This window comes from Lissotriton helveticus, chromosome 4_1, assembly GCF_964261635.1.
Source record: "Lissotriton helveticus chromosome 4_1, aLisHel1.1, whole genome shotgun sequence".
NCBI classification, from domain to species: domain Eukaryota; kingdom Metazoa; phylum Chordata; class Amphibia; order Caudata; family Salamandridae; genus Lissotriton; species Lissotriton helveticus.
Window position 1 is genome coordinate 1,520,474,693 of NC_136063.1, and position 16,529 is coordinate 1,520,491,221.

Below are 16,529 nucleotides of genomic sequence, written 5' to 3' on the forward strand. Positions count from 1 at the left end.
AACATTGGTTATATCAAGCTACATCAAACACAAATTCACGCAGTCATACAAATCTTGCGAAACATATATAAAAGCTTGTCTTTACAAGTTCAAAATGGCTGTGATTTGGAAATTTAGGCCACTTTTAAAAGATCTGACTTCACTTGATAATCAAGGCCACTTTTATTTTAGTGTCTGGATTTATTTTCTATCCCTGTCCGACACTAGAAATAGAACTCCCTCTACCCTTGACATGAGTAAATCTCTGGTCAATTTCAGGTTGGGAAGCTGAACCTCCCCTGTTGCCAAGCTGTGGCCTGACATGCATCATGGATGTACGCCTTGTCATGCTCGTTCCCGCCCACCTGCAGCATTGAACGCGGACGCCGGCGTTCTGTAAACTGAAATTGACATATATTCCAGAATCAACCTAAGAAAAGAAAGATTCTAAATCTGCATCTGTTGTCGACCCCAAGCCCCGGGAAACCCGGGGAAAAGATTTTTTGGTAAAAGGCATGAGCGAACGCTGTAGGCAGGGCAGCGCAATATCCCTCAGCTCCCCTAACGGAGGAAGGCTATGAGGTAGAGCAGGCAAAAAGCAGCATCTACGGCCGAAGTATGCCATTAGAGACTGGATTACCTGGAAAAAACGGTAAATCAGCCATTAGGTCCCATAATTGCCAATGACTGCCTACAAAATCTTGGATTAAAAAGCCTAGCATTTTAGCATCGGAGAAAACATACAGGCGTATAGGCAAACAGGCACAGCAGAAGTAAGTGGAGTGGGAGTGTGTTTTTTAAGTAAAAAATGTCAGTGTCATTTGAGCCGTAACCAAGCAGAGTAAGCTAATCTAGACAATGCAAATGTGTAGTAGGTGCCCTTAGAGAAGTGTAAAGAAAAAGGGTTGCAAGTAGGTGCAATGGCACCTGGCAGAGGCAAGTTGTGGAAAGACACTGGCCAGTCAACAGACTCCACAAGAAGTGACCCAGTTAGGCAGCCTCAAAAGATAAAGTAAAAAAGTCAGTTTGTTAGATCAACAGCAGAATAACCCAGGAAAGCCCTCTGCAAGATGAGAAGGGAGGAGGGTCATCCCCTTATAACCCTATCAAGAACTTTGCTAGTCAACATTTTAAAAGAAATGAGACTATGCCAAGTCCGGCCATAAGTGTGAAGGAGCAGCAACTAATGGCCCAAATCGAGGTCGGGTTAGACTGCCCGCTCCCACCAAAGTTAGACCTCGCTATAACTACCAACCGATCATTATTAAACCAAAGTGGCCTTACTTTCAATCCAAGGCTGTCTTCATCACCACGTCTATTCACAACTCCGACAGGCGGAAGCCCACATCAACAGAAAGAGAAGGTAGGAGAAGGTAGCATCTCAGGATTGGTGAATAATGAGTCCAATCAGGGGGGCAGAAGGTGAGACCCGAGCGAAACTTGAAAACTGTCAGCGTGGAAACAGTAAGCTCAGTATTTGACCCTACTCCCAACCTAGACCCCTTCTTCAACTATGTTGGATGTGATGGTGAATCTGCAAAAGACTCTACAAGGACTGTGGGAAGTATTCATGATGAATAACGATATCCTGAAATCTCAAAAAGAACAGTAACGGGTAATTGTGGGCAAGTTGGAACAAATTCGAGGATATATGCCTTCTATTGTTAGACCAGAAGGCAGCGAAGATATAAACAACGAGCTGGGAGAGCAAGCTACACATACAGTAGGGGGTCACAGTGTATACGTCTCAAAGTGCCCAATGCTTGTAAAGAAATCTGGAGTGGCAACCAGTTACCAACAATACATACCTAGAGTGAGAAGGGTAGTTAGGAACATAAAAGGGAGAGAGAAATCATTAGAAAAAAAGAACAGTGCCAGCGTTAGGGCTTGTTATAGTAGTATTAAGAAATTAGAAAAAAATAAGTACCAGAAAACTCAGGAAAAGCGAAAGCCCACAATGAAGGATGAATATGAAAAAGGAAAGAAAATACAATTAGATCAGAAAAGTATGAAAAAAGAGGGCTGGAGATTAGAGACCCAAGTAGACTGCCAATGGGGAAAGATAATTGGTTGGATAAGGAATGATTAGTTGGAACTCAACTGCTTGGACGAAGGAAATGAAAAAGGGAAGCACAGAAAAAAGACAAGAAAAGGAGAATAAAGAGGGTACAGTATATGGTTGTACTTGGAAACAATAAGCTATAGGGATGGGGGTAAAGGATTAAGAAAACTACACTCCTTAAATCAATCACAGCTATTGCTAACTCTCTCTAAATGTGCTAGTAGGGTTTATTTAAAATAAAACCGGGAAGCGGGTCACCAAAGCCCTGATGTACTCCGGCTTAGTAAAGTCTACAATAAAAAAAGCAGAAAAGGAGTTAGATTGAAATTTCAAAAAGTGAGCTAAAAGCGAAAGGGAAAGAACTGTAAGAATTGGTCTTAACCCTTGCAAGATAAATGATATGATAAAAGCATTAAATGGTCAGTTTAGGAGGGAATTATTCTTGTGGGTTGAACACTAAATGAAATATGTTGCATATTTTGTTGGGCGGCCTAACAATCAAACAACTGCAGAGAATGTGGTTACGCCCAATATTCCTGAAATAGGGAATTATGTCTCGAGGGTATGCTGCAGAAGTTTTTAACCTATATGTGTTTTTTAGATGTAGGATGTGCCATTGGAAGATTCATGAGGCAGTACGAGCATCTATTATAATTGACTTATGTATTTACTTGCTCTAGCTGTGTCTTCCCTGCTGCTCAGCTGGTTTGAGTGTTAGAATGCCTGATGACCTCATGGAATGTTTGAGTGCCTGGCTTGTGTGTGGAGTGTCTGTTGAAGGTAGGCTGAGTAGCAGAGAGGCTGCTCCTGGTGGGATTAACCTATTTGATACACCTGGCTCGAAGGTCCTTTCAATTACCACAGCATTGTTTATGGAGAACTAGGAAGAGGGTTGATATACCTTAAATGGGCACCTGCAAATTCTATTGGAACACATTTTATATGGCAATTTTTACATGGTTTTATTAGATTAAATTTATTTTTATATATGTATTTGTATTATATCTCAAAGGTGTGCCATTTAAAGGGCATTGGTCTAAATAAACATGATTGTGATTGATTGAGGTTGGGAAAAAGTCAGTGATTAATTTTAAAATACAAACAAACTCTCAGGTTTCTTTGGAAGCCATGCTCTGAATCACATTTTCCTACCCCTTACATGGAAATTAGTCATGCACAACAGTATGTGTTTGTGGTGAAATATAGCACACGAGCTTGAGGTTTTATGCCAGTGAGATCACATTTTGAAATCCTGCACTTATTAATTCAAATATTTTTTTTAAAAATATATATATATTTTTTTGTGGCAGAGGCATAAAACAAAACATACAAGGACGAAACAAAATATAAAATATTTCTTTACAAATACAGTCATTTAGATCCAATTGTCAATAGGGGACCATAACTTCCGGGCAAAAATCTTCTTTTTCTGTCCCTTCAATTTATAAACTGCTTTGTCCATTCTGTAAACATTTAGCAACTTTCCCAGCCATTGTTCAAATGTTGGTGGATCTATATCCAGCCATCTAGAAGTAATGCAAAAACGATATACGGACATTCCAATAAACAGAAAGTATTCTTGATCAGCAGATAGATTCTCAGAAGGAAAATAAATACCAAAAATAATCACAGAAGGACAGAGCTTGATATTAACATTGAGCAAATTAGTCAAAAACTTTTCGATCTTATCTATATATACCACCAATTTAGAACAACTGTAGAACATATGACATGAATCCGCTGCTAGGGTTCCACAGCGACTACAATTAATACCTTTTGTAGCTTTCCATTTGGCCAACTTAGCAGGTGTATAATAAAGATCTAAAGTAGACATATAATGTTGGCTTTTAAGAGAGCTATTGATTAGTGTTTTATTACTCATCTCAAAAGCTCTTACCAGGTCTATCCCTTCTATACACAATTTTCTTTGCCATTTCTGGGTTTGATGATCGAGATCATCATGCAGCCTATTAACCATTAACTGGTAAATTATGCCAATACGGTTATTCTTCTTACAGCTCTCTAAAATATCGATAGTCTCCATAGCATCACTATATAACAGGTTTTTTTTTTCCAAAAAACTGCGGATCTGTAAATATTTAAAAAATTCATTCCTGGAAAGGCCAAATGTCTCTTGAAGTTCAGAAAAGGACATAAAAACCCCATTTTGATACAGTTGCCCAATTGAATGGATCTGTTTCATATGCCATCGATATATACCTATATCTTGAAAAATCTCTGATAGTGAAATATTACGGAAAATAGGTGTGTAAAAATTAAGTTTTGGAGTTATCCGTAGAGTCTTATTAATTTGTCTCCAAACTAAGAAAGCAGAAAGAAACACCTTAAATTTTGTTTTTTTGTAGTAGCTGGGTTCTATGAATTTCAATAAACATTGACGCGCATGAGCGCCCAAAAGCATTTCAAAGATGGAAGGTGCCATAGAGGATTCGGTAATATGATCATGAAATAGTAGGACCCTGATTGCTTTAAGAGTGATAGCCCAGTAGTACATTCTAAAGTTCGGAAATCCCAGCCCAGCACATTCTTGCGGAAGAGTGCACCACTTTAAAGATCTTCTTGAGCGACGGTACCCCCACAAAAACCTGGACAACATCCTGTCTATTTTGTTAAAAAGAGACATTGAAAAGAATAAAGGAATAGTGCGAAAAAAAATAAAGAAATTTTGGAAAAATCATCATCTTGATGACATTGGTTCGTCCATATAAAGATAAATGTAAATTATTTAACCTTTCTAAAGTTCTATTGGTGGATATGAGTAAAGGATCCAAATTTAGTCCAACAATGTCATCAATTTTAGGAGATATAATTACACCAAGATATGTACCAGTAGAATTTAATGGTATATCAGTGGGTTTACCAGCTTCAGAGTGTATGATCTGGGTTTTTGAAATATTAAGCTTGTATCCGGAGAATTTACCATACTCACTAGCTAGATCAATTATTTTAGGTAGCGCAGAAGAAGCGTCGGAGGTTACAATGGCCACATCGTCTGCGTACGCTAAAACTTTATGGTCAACCTCATGAAGTCGGACTGATGGGATGCCAGGTTCCATAATTAATCTATTCAGGTAGGGTTCTAAGTAGAGAGCAAATAGGAGCGGGGAACAAGGGCAACCTTGTCTGGTCCCTCTAGTGATTAAAAAAGGTCTAGAATTGTCAGTGCCTAGTCTTATTACACCCTTGCGATTAGAATAAAGTGATTGTACAGCTTTAATAAAATGTGATGGGAAGCCCTTCCATTCTAATACAGACCAAAGGAATCCCCAGTCTACTCTATCAAACGCTTTTTCAGCATCGAGTAGAATCACCCCAACTGGGGATTCCTTCGCTTGAGCCCAATCCAATAATGTAATAACGCGTTTGACATGATCTGTAGTATCCCTATGTCTAATGAAACCATGTTGGATGTGAGAAACCAAGCCAGCCATTACATTATTTAATCTATTTGCAAGGATTTTAGAGTAGATCTTACTATCTGCAGTGATAAGAGAAATAGGACGATAGGAACCTAATTCTTTTGGGTCCTTATTCTTTTTTATAAAAACAACTATAGTAGCAGTAGACCAAGAGTCAGGAGATTTACCTTGAAAAGCTAAATTGAAAATTTTTAATAGCTCTGGTTTCAACATGTGTCTAAATGTGCGATAAAATTCAAGAGGTATCTGGTCGGGCCCCATAGCTTTACCTGCCGCGAGACTCAAAATGGCTTTTTCAATCTCATCCCAGCTTATTGGCCTTGTAAATGAATCTGTCTCTTCGGGACATGATGAAAGTTGGTTATCAGAATGAAGATAATTTGCGGGATTAAGAGTCTTATCAACTTCATTATTGAGGTCGTTATACAATGTCTTGTAGAAATCATGGAATGACTCTAATATTTCTTCCCTACGTTCGTGAAAAACACCATTCATATCTTTAACACCCTGTATTTCGTTAATAGAAGATTTTTGTCGTAGGCGTTGTGCTAAGATTTTTCCGGTACGCTCACTGTATTCATAGCGTTCAGTTTTATATTGCTTGAATTTTGCTGCTACTTCATCAGCAATATGAATACGCAGACCAGATCGTTCGGTAACTAGACGTAGTTGTGCATCCTCTATGCCTATGTTATTTTTGCATGCAGTAGATAGGTCCATCTCGGCTATCCTAATCTTGTTTAACCTCTCCTTAAAATCTGTTTGGATTTTTTTCCTCTTATAATTTGCAAAACTAATTGTCTCTCCCCGTACAATGGATTTAAAAGAATCCCACACTACTTGTGGAGAGGCCGTATCATTGTTTATTAGAAAATAGTCTTTAATAGTTGTGACCATAAATTGAAGATAGTTTTCATCTAATAACAGATTTCTCTGGAATGACCAGGATCTAGTTGGGTTTTGACAATCAGTGGGAAACTGAATCTCAGCAATCATAGGGTTATGATCTGAGATAACTTGAGGTAATATTTCGATACGGATTTTCTCCAAAAACAGAGAAGATACGAAAAAATAATCTAAGCGGACAAATTTCCGATGGGGAATAGAGAAAAAAGTATATCCTGGGTCTTTATAATAGAATTTGTGCCAGACATCAGTTAGCCCATTATTTAACACCAAATCTCTAAGTGCTCTATAAGTTCTAATCTTACGACCCAAGTATCTCCTCCCTGATTTGATATTCCAGTCAGCTGACATATGAATATTTAAGTCCCCACATACTATTATTGGTTGTGTCCAAGTAGCTAGCTCTGCATTCATAGTGTTGAATACTTCAGCATCATCCAGATTGGGGCCATACATACAGCAAATAGTAAATTTACAACTTCCAATTATTATTTCAGCAAGCCCCCATCTGCCCCATTTATCAGCTGATGTTTTCAGGCACTTCCCAACTCCCTTTCGCATACAAATTGCAACGCCTCTTTTTATGCCCATTTGTTTAGACACAAGCAAGACATCCAATCCCAAATTATCCAAGAGAGAACGCTTATCCCATGAAATATGAGTCTCCTGAATACATAATAAATCAATATATAAAGTCTGGAGCATTGAACGAAACATACCGATCTTTTTTAAGTCACTAAGACCATTAATATTAATTGTGCATATTTTCACCTTTTTATCCATATTGAGAATAGTGATAAGGAAAAAGGAATGTTAGTAATCATCAACAGTATATACTCTTCAATATTAACAAATGAATGCCTTGTTTTCATCCTTGTATTAAACACCTCTGCCTTACACCCCCACCACCAACCCTTACCCTTGCCCACCCCCACCCTTTTTCCCAGAACCCCTCCCCCCACCCTCCCCACTATAGGAGGCACAGGAACTAACAGTTCCTGAAACGTATGGGTGCCGCGTCCCTGGCCCATAGCGTCCTGACGAAGAGAAAAGAGAAGAGAGAAGAAAAAAAAAAAAAGAAATAAAAAAGAAATGGAGAAAAGAAGAGAAAAGAGAGCAGAGGAATAGATGAAATAGATGGAATAGAAAAGAACACAGCGGTCCTGCATATTAAGTAGTTGTTAAACAATGTAAATTACGAGGCTTATAGTCTTACTGTCTTTACGGTCTGAATATAACAAACTGCGCATTAGTCCTTTCAAAAAAATATTCTTCCTGATTATTCAGATAGAGTCCAAATATTCCTTGGCTTTGATTGTAGAGATAAAATATTTTACTTGGCCTTTGAATATAGTCTTTAATTTTGCAGGACCTTGGAGAAACACTGCTACTTCTTTCTTTTGAAAATCAGGGATCAGTTGCCTCAATTGCCATCGTTGAGCCACAGTAGCTTGGCAATAGTCTGGTCGCACAAAAAACTGACAGCCCAGTCCATCCACTTTCTTATCCGGTCTTGCGTTTACGTAAATGGCTTCACGGGCAAGAAAGTTATTGAATGACACCAGAATGGCCCTGGGATAATTTTCTTGGCCTTGTCGCGGTTTCCTCACAGTGAAGGGAAATCTGTGTGCACGCTGTATTTCCCGTGCCCAATCCCACTCAGTCATCTCGGGAAAAGCGTCATTTAATAGATTAATGATGAACCTCCTCGGGTCAGACCCTTCTTTATTTTCAGGGACCCCCAAAAAACGCAGGTTACTTCTGCGGGCCTGATTTTCCAAATTAGCTAGCTTATCGGATAGGTCTTCCTTTTGGGCTTTAAAGTCACCCACTTCCTGTCTTTGGGTCATACATTCTTCTTCTAAGACGGATATCCTAGCCTCTGCCTCGGTGACCCTGTCAGCAGTCTCTGAGCATATCTTGATTGCACGTCGGACTGCATTTTTGACTTTAGCACAAGTCATCTGCGTGCGTTGGTTTTCAGCTTTACTTTCTGCCCTGTGATTCATCATGGTGTCGAAGATTGTTTTTAGTGTAATCTCTTCACTATTATCATGTGGCGGAGCCGGGTCAGATACAGAATTATAATTAGACCCAGGAGTATCGGTGGCAGTAGTAGTGATAGATGCTGGATTAGGGGATAGAGAATTCACTCCGCTTGGCAGGTTGGGAGCGGTCTCTTTACTCATCGCACATAGAGATCTCTTCTTCCTCAGCCTCTTCTTGATAATAGTGGCCGTGTTAGTATTATCAGGGCTCATGCTAACCTCGCCATCAGAAGATAGGCTCTCACCGCTAAAGTCTGCCCAATCTTTATTTAATCCAGTTGCTTCATCAGATGAAAGTTCTGACAGGAAGTAGAAGTTTTCGGGAAGCTCCTGATTAGACTGCTGTGCGATAGTTTTTTTTCCGCTCTGTTGGTCAGTCGCTGTTTGTACTGATAGCGAGGGAAGAGAACATGCACGATTGATTATAGTTCCGCCAGAAACTACACCTCCCATAATGCCCTTCCTCAAAGGATCAGTCGCCATGAGATTTACGGGATTATTTTGACTATCAACAGTTGTAGAAGGTTGATTAAGCGGTTGAGTGACAATCATATCAGTGTTTTGATTGCTTTCTGAACCTCCCACCGTGGCTACTGGCATAACCTCTGGCTTATCGGACGATCTAGTGGCTCCTGATAATGGCATCAGTGGACCTTTTTATCTACCTGTTGATAATGTAAATACAGCTGAGGGAAGTGACCGGGACCTTTTGCCTGTGGACAACGGTTCGCTTAGACACTTTGAGCCATTTGCCCCTATTGCTGCCCTTGCCTCAAGCCTTCCGACGGAAGTGGTGCCTGGAACTTTCTTCCCCAACCCCTATGGCTTGGCAACCGATACCCCTGAACATTTGAAGTTAATTTGTTGGAACATTGCGGGTTTGGCTAACAAACTGGGCGAGCCAGATTGGGTAAATTACATCGAGACAGGTGACGTTTGTATGTTCCAGGAAACCTGGGCCAGAGAGGATTACGGGCACCAAGGCTATACATCATTCTCCATTCCAGCAAGGTGGGAAGGCAAAGGCCGTCCGTCAGGGGGGCTCACGACGTGGGTCGCTTCCCATTTGGGCTGTGTGGCCACACGGTGGCCGTTTAATTCCGAAGACATCCTTGTGGTCTCACTACTATGGCCAAACAAAGCTAAACTTGTGCTGGTCAACATCTATTCCAGGCCGATGGGAATGGCAAAGGAATCACCAACCATTGATGAACTTTCGAACTTTTTATCTGAACTGCCGAATGATTCATACTATGTGGTGGGTGGGGACTTTAATTCTCACTTTGAGCCACTCCCTGGCCTTCGGGAAGGGCTTTCATTGGAAGAAGATGCCAGGTGGGCAGTTCCCGCGGTGGAAGCACCTCCCGCGAAAGCTTGGACCCCACTAGCACTACAAATTACTGCCCTCACCCTAAGGTTCGGAATCAGAGCCTGTAATGGGCGAATGAAATCCGACATACCTAGTAAAACTACTTACAATAGACGGGGGAGAGAGTCCCGCTTGGACTACGTCCTGGCCCAACTAGTGAGGTGGACTACAATTCGGGATTTTAGGGTGATGGAAAGGATCGAGAGCGACCACAACGCCCTTGAGCTCGACCTTGTTCATCCAGGCCCCCAAGCTCTAGTGCCTACAGTGGAAGGGAATAAACCCGCGCTTCTCCTGGACAATAGCAGGAGAAGAATCAGGTGGGAGCACCTGGTTACAAGCAAGGATAAACTCCCTTTGCTCTATGCTGAGATTATTCCTATTTTGGAAACCATGGGGAGCTATGACATCGAGGTAAACAACATAGACTCCCAGACTAAATTGTATAAGGCCCATGAGGACCTTATAAAAATCGCGGCACTCCATTTTACTAGTAGTTCACGTAAGCCAAGGGAGAGGCGCCAAGGCAAAACATTGTGGTACAATATAGCATGCAGACGGGCTAGAACAGAACTTCTTGGAGTAATTAAGGAGGGTACAGGAGGGGAACGCCTGAAACAAAGCAGGCGAGCCTATAAAAAGCTTCTTGCCCAGGCTAAGGCAGAATGGGAGGAAAACCAGTGGGAAGAACTCACAAAGGCTTTAGCGCTTCAAAATCAACGCCTGTTCTGGAGGATAGTGAACGGGGGGTCAGGGAACCTACAATCGGCACTAGAGCCTAATATAGCACCTGGGGTCTGGCAGACTCATTTTCAGTCCCTATATAGCTCTGAGCCGGGAGAACTTCCTGCTGCTATTGAAGTGGACGGGCCGGGCTACCAAGGGGAGCCAATAACATTGGGTGCGGTCACTGCTGCCATTTCAGGCCTGGCTTCCGGGAAGGCGCCGGGACTGGACAGCTTACCGGGGGACTTGTTTAAACAGGAGCCCACTGTCTGGGCGCCTTACCTCGCCGCCCTTTTCAACAGTGTTCTCGGTGGGATGGAAATCCCTAGTACTTGGCTGGGGGCTGAGGTGGTCCCCATCTTTAAAAAGGGTTTCCCTCTCCTCCCAGCCAACTACAGACCGATTAGTCTGATAGACGTACCGCAGAAGCTGTTCGGTAGGGTTTTGCTGAACAGGCTTCAGGATTGGATGGAGGAGGTGGGAGCCCTTAGTCCCTACCAGGCGGGATTTAGGAAGGGGGTATCCACAGTGGACCAGGTTTTTAGATTGAATCTAATCTATTGGAAGACAGCAAAGTTCGACGGCGGCAGTTTGTACACAATTTTTGTGGACTTACGGGCCGCCTTCGACCTGGTGCCCAGGGGGAAACTTTGGAGCGTCTTGGCAGAGATGGGTGTCCCCCCAGATATCCTGTCAATCTTACAGAGGCTGCACCACAGTAACTACGCCCGCGTGAGGTGTGGGAAGTCGGGGGAACTGACTGATAGATTCCCCGTTGGCCGAGGGGTAAGACAGGGCTGTGTGCTGGCGCCGACCCTGTTTTGCCTTTTTGTCAACGGGGTAATCGCCCATCTCAATGCCACCGACTATACTGACGCCCCCAAACTAAATGGCAGCAGGGTGCCCGCAATTATGTTTGCGGACGACACCCTGTTGCTATCTAAAACCCCTATGGGTATACAAAGGATACTCGACTCCTTCATGGCCTTCTGCCTTGATTGAGGGCTAGAAATTAATGCCACAAAAACCAAATTCATGGTTTTGAACCCGAGCCAGAAACTGCGCCCGAATCCACAACTGGGAGCCGTGCGGCTCGAGAGAGTAGCCACCTTTGAATATCTTGGTGTGACCCTCAACGAAACCATGACCTGGGGATCCCACCAGAGCAGGGCAAACCTTAAACTTATACAAACCACTGGGGGCATCGCCCGGATGATGACTGGCTCGTCGTACCGTCCATTGGGGGCTCTAATCCAGATATATAAGGCCCAGGCTAGGGGAGCGACTATGTACGGGGCTGAATTGTGGGGTCATATGCCCTGCCGGAGCCTGTCATTAACAGAAAGACAGATACATAAGACAGATAGCCGCACTCCCCCCGAGTACCCCGCTCCTTCCCTTGAGGCTTGACTTAGGGTTACGACCACTAGCCGACGAGATAAGCCTGAGACCCATAGCCTTTTGGCGTAGGCTATGGAGTAGCGATGATCTCGCAGACTATAGGGCGGAACTGGTCGAATTACTGAATCACCCCAAGGTGCTTAGTATCCCCTGGGTCAAAAATATTCAAGCTACCTGTATGGAATTAGGGCTCCCTGATTTATGGACTGAGCCGGCGATGGTAGCATCAAATATATCCAAGAGGTCCCTGTCGAATTTGTACCACGAACACAAATGGGCAAGGACCAAAGCTACCCAGCCAGACGGGTCTCTATCATCTGTGTTCTTGCAAAGTAAGGATCTTTATAGGTTTGAGAAGGCACTGGATCCTATCTACCCCATACTTGCCAGAAAGCTGTTCCTCCAGTGGAGGTACGGCACATTGCCCTTCCGGTCTTTTACAAGCTCGTGGTCATCGGCTTCCCCCGCAAAGCACTGTCCTGTATGTGCCGATAAGGAGGAAAACGACCTGCATGTGGTCTTCTTCTGCCCAGCCTACAAGGCAGCTAGAAAGTACTGGCTCCTTCCTTTGATAAGGAATATGGGTGGCAGGGAATATGCACCAATGTACAGGATTTTAAAATCTGATGTTACCGGTCCAACTGTCTTTGCACTTTCCAAGTTTTTTACTAATGTCTGGTATACGCGTAATCGCTTTTTAAAGATGTTGGGTAGTGCTTAGAAATTCTTCTCTTTTTTAAGATGTTTAAGCCTGTACAGGAGCCTTTTTTATATATGTATTCAATGTTTTATCTGTTATGATGGAGTTACATGTGTTTTTTCTTTCTGTACTGTGTATCTTTTATGACCTAATGGTCGAAATAAAGATTGGAAATAGATTGCTACTATCAATTGTTTTCTTCTTGACAGCATGTTTCACAAACAGATCAGGCAATGTTTGTAGTGCTGTACTCTTCGAGCTCGAGGCTTCATTAGGCTTCAAAGCAGCCCCCTTGTTAAAGTTCTTACCCTGTTTTGTAGCAGTTTTACCAGGAGTCAGCGGTGGTGCTTCTGCCATCTCGATCTCCTCGTTATCCGGCTCCTCTCCTCTCAGATCACTTCCAACACCGTCTCTCTTATTGCTACGAGTACTAACAGAGGGTGGTAACGGCGTCCTCTTTTTCATCCGTGAGCCGCCTCTACCAGGGAAAACGCTACTCTGTGACCAGAACAAACAGAGTGTAGCGCGCCACAGCGGGGACCGCCGATTAAACTCGAAAAAGTTCAGCAACATTCGTGAACTCCGTCACAAAGATATTTTGTATCCAGTTGTATCCAATTGTTGCCACAGTGTAATACTGTAGCACGGTTAGCGCGGTTAACGCGGTTAGCTCTGCTCTGCTCCGCTAGTGCTAGCTGCAAAACGCTCTCCTCGGCAGCCGACCTGGAAATGATCAACACCTGGTTAACGCCTCCGAATAACTCCGTCCAGTATAGGGTGGAAACAAGAGTAGAGCAGAAACTCCCACAACAGCCACAGGCAGCCGACCGGCATCAGTCAACGCGGTCAGGTAAGACGGAATCGTCCATTGTAGCGAAAAATATATTCGCAGTTAATGTAGTGCAATAAGAGTACTAGATAATCGCATGACCAACATTCACAGGGTTTTCACAGTGGTTATCGTGGCGAAAAAACGGAGTTTTCCTTCTCCTTCACTCCCGGACGCCAGGAACCAGGGAGCCGGCTGTTTACACAGCCTTCCTCACGGCAGCCATCTTGCCTCCTATTAATTCAAATATTGAAGTCAGGCTTACACATTTAAATGAATTTCTGAGTTAGGCTTGTGTGTTTAGTCCACGAACACGACCACATGTGCATATTTTAGTTACTAGGCTGAAATGAATAGGGAATGTTAAAGCAATGTTGGGGGTCAGTGGTTAATTTGTGGAAAAAAATAAGTATTGGGCTTTCGTCAGGGGGCAGCTTGCATCAGCCCTTTTCTACTGTTAGTGCTGCCCAAAACAGAACCAACAACTAACTATGAAAGTAGGTAGAGGATTTGGCATAATGGCCAGAGCTGCAGACGTCTGAGCTGGGAAACCACGTTTGAGTCTCGGCATTGGCTCAACATCCTGTGATTCTGGGCAAATCACTCAATCTCCCCATACCTAACCCTAAATGTGCTTAACTGGTGCTCATGAAAAGCACCCATGTTGATGATTAAGTGCTAGTGCTCAGAATCCACAGGTTCAAATTAAGCACTGGTTGGGATACACAGTTGTGATATGAGCAGGTCTATATGTAATGCCTGTTTGACCATTCTTTGGGCACCATTGAAAGGGCCTTTCAATTGATAATTTGTCCATATTTCTTGCAGACTTTGAAGATACAAATCATACAGGAAAATTATATAGCTAATGTTTTCTCCTTCCAACAGTGGGAGGTAAAAATGACCAGCAAATAAGTAATTACATGCCGGAATTGATGCAGAAACACTGGTTCCAACTTTTACTTCCCATTTATTAGGGGCAATTTCAGAATCAGTACAGATTCTTGTTGAATTGGTACTTTTTGGGTCCAAAATACCAATGAACATGTTGAGACTGAGTCAACTGTCCCTGTTGCCATTAAGACAGTGCTGTTAAAGACAGACGCCATGGGTTCACCATGATTTGAATCATGCCTTTTACTTTAGAACCACTCTCTTCATTTTACACATAGACATTATACATTACACTTAGACCTCACTGTAAGAAATCCGCAATTATGGATACTTCTTAATTCCCCATTCCAACAGGTGGGGTGAATCACAGTAAACTCACCCAAGAGAACCCAAGACATCCAATAGCGCCACACAGCATGTCTGCTAGTAAAGCTGGATATGAACTGGCGGTAGGGAAATAGGCAAAGAAGTAGGGGCTCTGCCAGTGGGTGACCTGCAAATGAAAAAATATAGCTGTGAGATCCCTGTTATTTTATACAGATAAATGCAATAAAGAAAAAAAACTACATACAATATTATCAGCATGTTGTTAGTCGAGAGGACATGTAGTGTAGTTCCTATATTCCTAATAGGCACTGCGCATTGGAATAATATATCCTATAGATGTGACGTAGGACTTATGTTTACTAGGTCGCTATCGAATATATTAGACTTAATTGTGAGTGCCAGCTAGCTCAGAGGTCACTAGAAACTTTCTCGAGTTCACAAGAAGGTATTTAGTTTCTGACAACTGCATAAACATGACAACTTTGTTTCCCCAAGATAAAACTGATCTTCAGAGTCGTGGAAACAATAGATAGATTTTTCACTCAGTCAATCGTGCATGCTTTGTTTCACCAGAGGTGCAGAGAAATAGAGAGACGGGCGTTTTCAATAAAAGGATTTATTGAACAGTCTTCTTTCTCAAGCATAAGAAATGAACTGCTAGAATCGTAAAACTGGTTGCAAAATATAATGCATTCAAATCAAATTATTTTATTATGATTTTGGCTCTCGTAAGAGGGCCACATAAAAGTGTACACATTTCCAGACATATCGGTTACATAAACACAAGAACCACATGAAAGTGTACATATTTCCAAACATATCGGTTACATAAACACAGAAAGCTAATAACAAGAGTAGAACATGTACCATTTACAAACCCTAGAATAAATGCAATACTAATTACGGAACCATGGGGAAAATACAGTGCTAACATGTGCCATAGAAAATATACAGAATCAACCCCACAAAACCACCTCCCAGAACTCAATTAATAAATAACAAGGAAGCCCTTAAAAAAATTAAAAATATAAAAACAAAACATTTCGTTGGGAGGGCAATAAAGTGCAGAAAGGAAAGCATTCAGTGTAAGTATACCCAAACGAAGACAGATAGGTTTTAGCCATCTGCCACGCAGTTTACGAAGTGCAGGGCAGATCAATAACACATGCATGCAGTCCTGATTGTTCACTTTACATAGGTTGCACAGAGGAGATGAACCATTCCATTTAGATAACAATTGGTTAAGAGGTATTAAATCATAGCGTAGGAGAAACCAGAACCTACGTATGCCATGAGGAAGGGACCATGAAACATAGGGTTGAGGTCGTCTCAACTGATACGAATCAAGGAGGTGAACGACATGGCTTTTCCCACAAATTAATTTTAAATCAGAGCGAAAACATAGATCCCATGAAGCAGCTTTCAGCACTGATTTCAACTGTGATGGTGAATACAGAAAAAGCGTGGTTTCATCTAAATTTAGCAAAGATACAGCTTTTCTAAAATTACAGACAAGTTGAGAAAACTCCTTAAGATTACCCAACAATTCAGTTCTGACGAGGGCTCTCATTGTACCTACTTCAGCTCTAGCAAGGCAAGCCACCCATCTTACCAGGGCACATACTCCCTGGGCCCAACTACTCCTAAGTCCAAAATCGAGTCTACAGGCTGCCAGCGAGCACGCAGTATTTAAGGAAGAGAGAGATCTTAGGAGCTTCCCCTCGATCTTATGGCAAAAGTCCCATTTTCCCATATCAATTAGTTCAATACCATATAATATTGTAGCGGGGATTTTGGATCTAAATACTTCCAATAAAATAGGAAAGTGCCGTTTCCCCGTTACATGGT

The 16,529-nt window shown here is 42.3% G+C and overlaps 1 protein-coding gene across 1 annotated transcript in view; it reads right to left on the reverse strand.

Annotated features, from left to right (window-relative positions):
* Positions 1 to 16,529, reverse strand: part of LOC144827580 (aromatic-L-amino-acid decarboxylase-like) — a 1,238,931-nt gene that overhangs the window by 914,514 nt on the left and 307,888 nt on the right. The window contains exon 3 of the mRNA XM_078685836.1: positions 14,734 to 14,847. Within this exon, the coding sequence (XP_078541962.1) occupies positions 14,734 to 14,847 (114 nt within the window). The remainder of the gene's footprint in view (positions 1 to 14,733; positions 14,848 to 16,529) is intronic.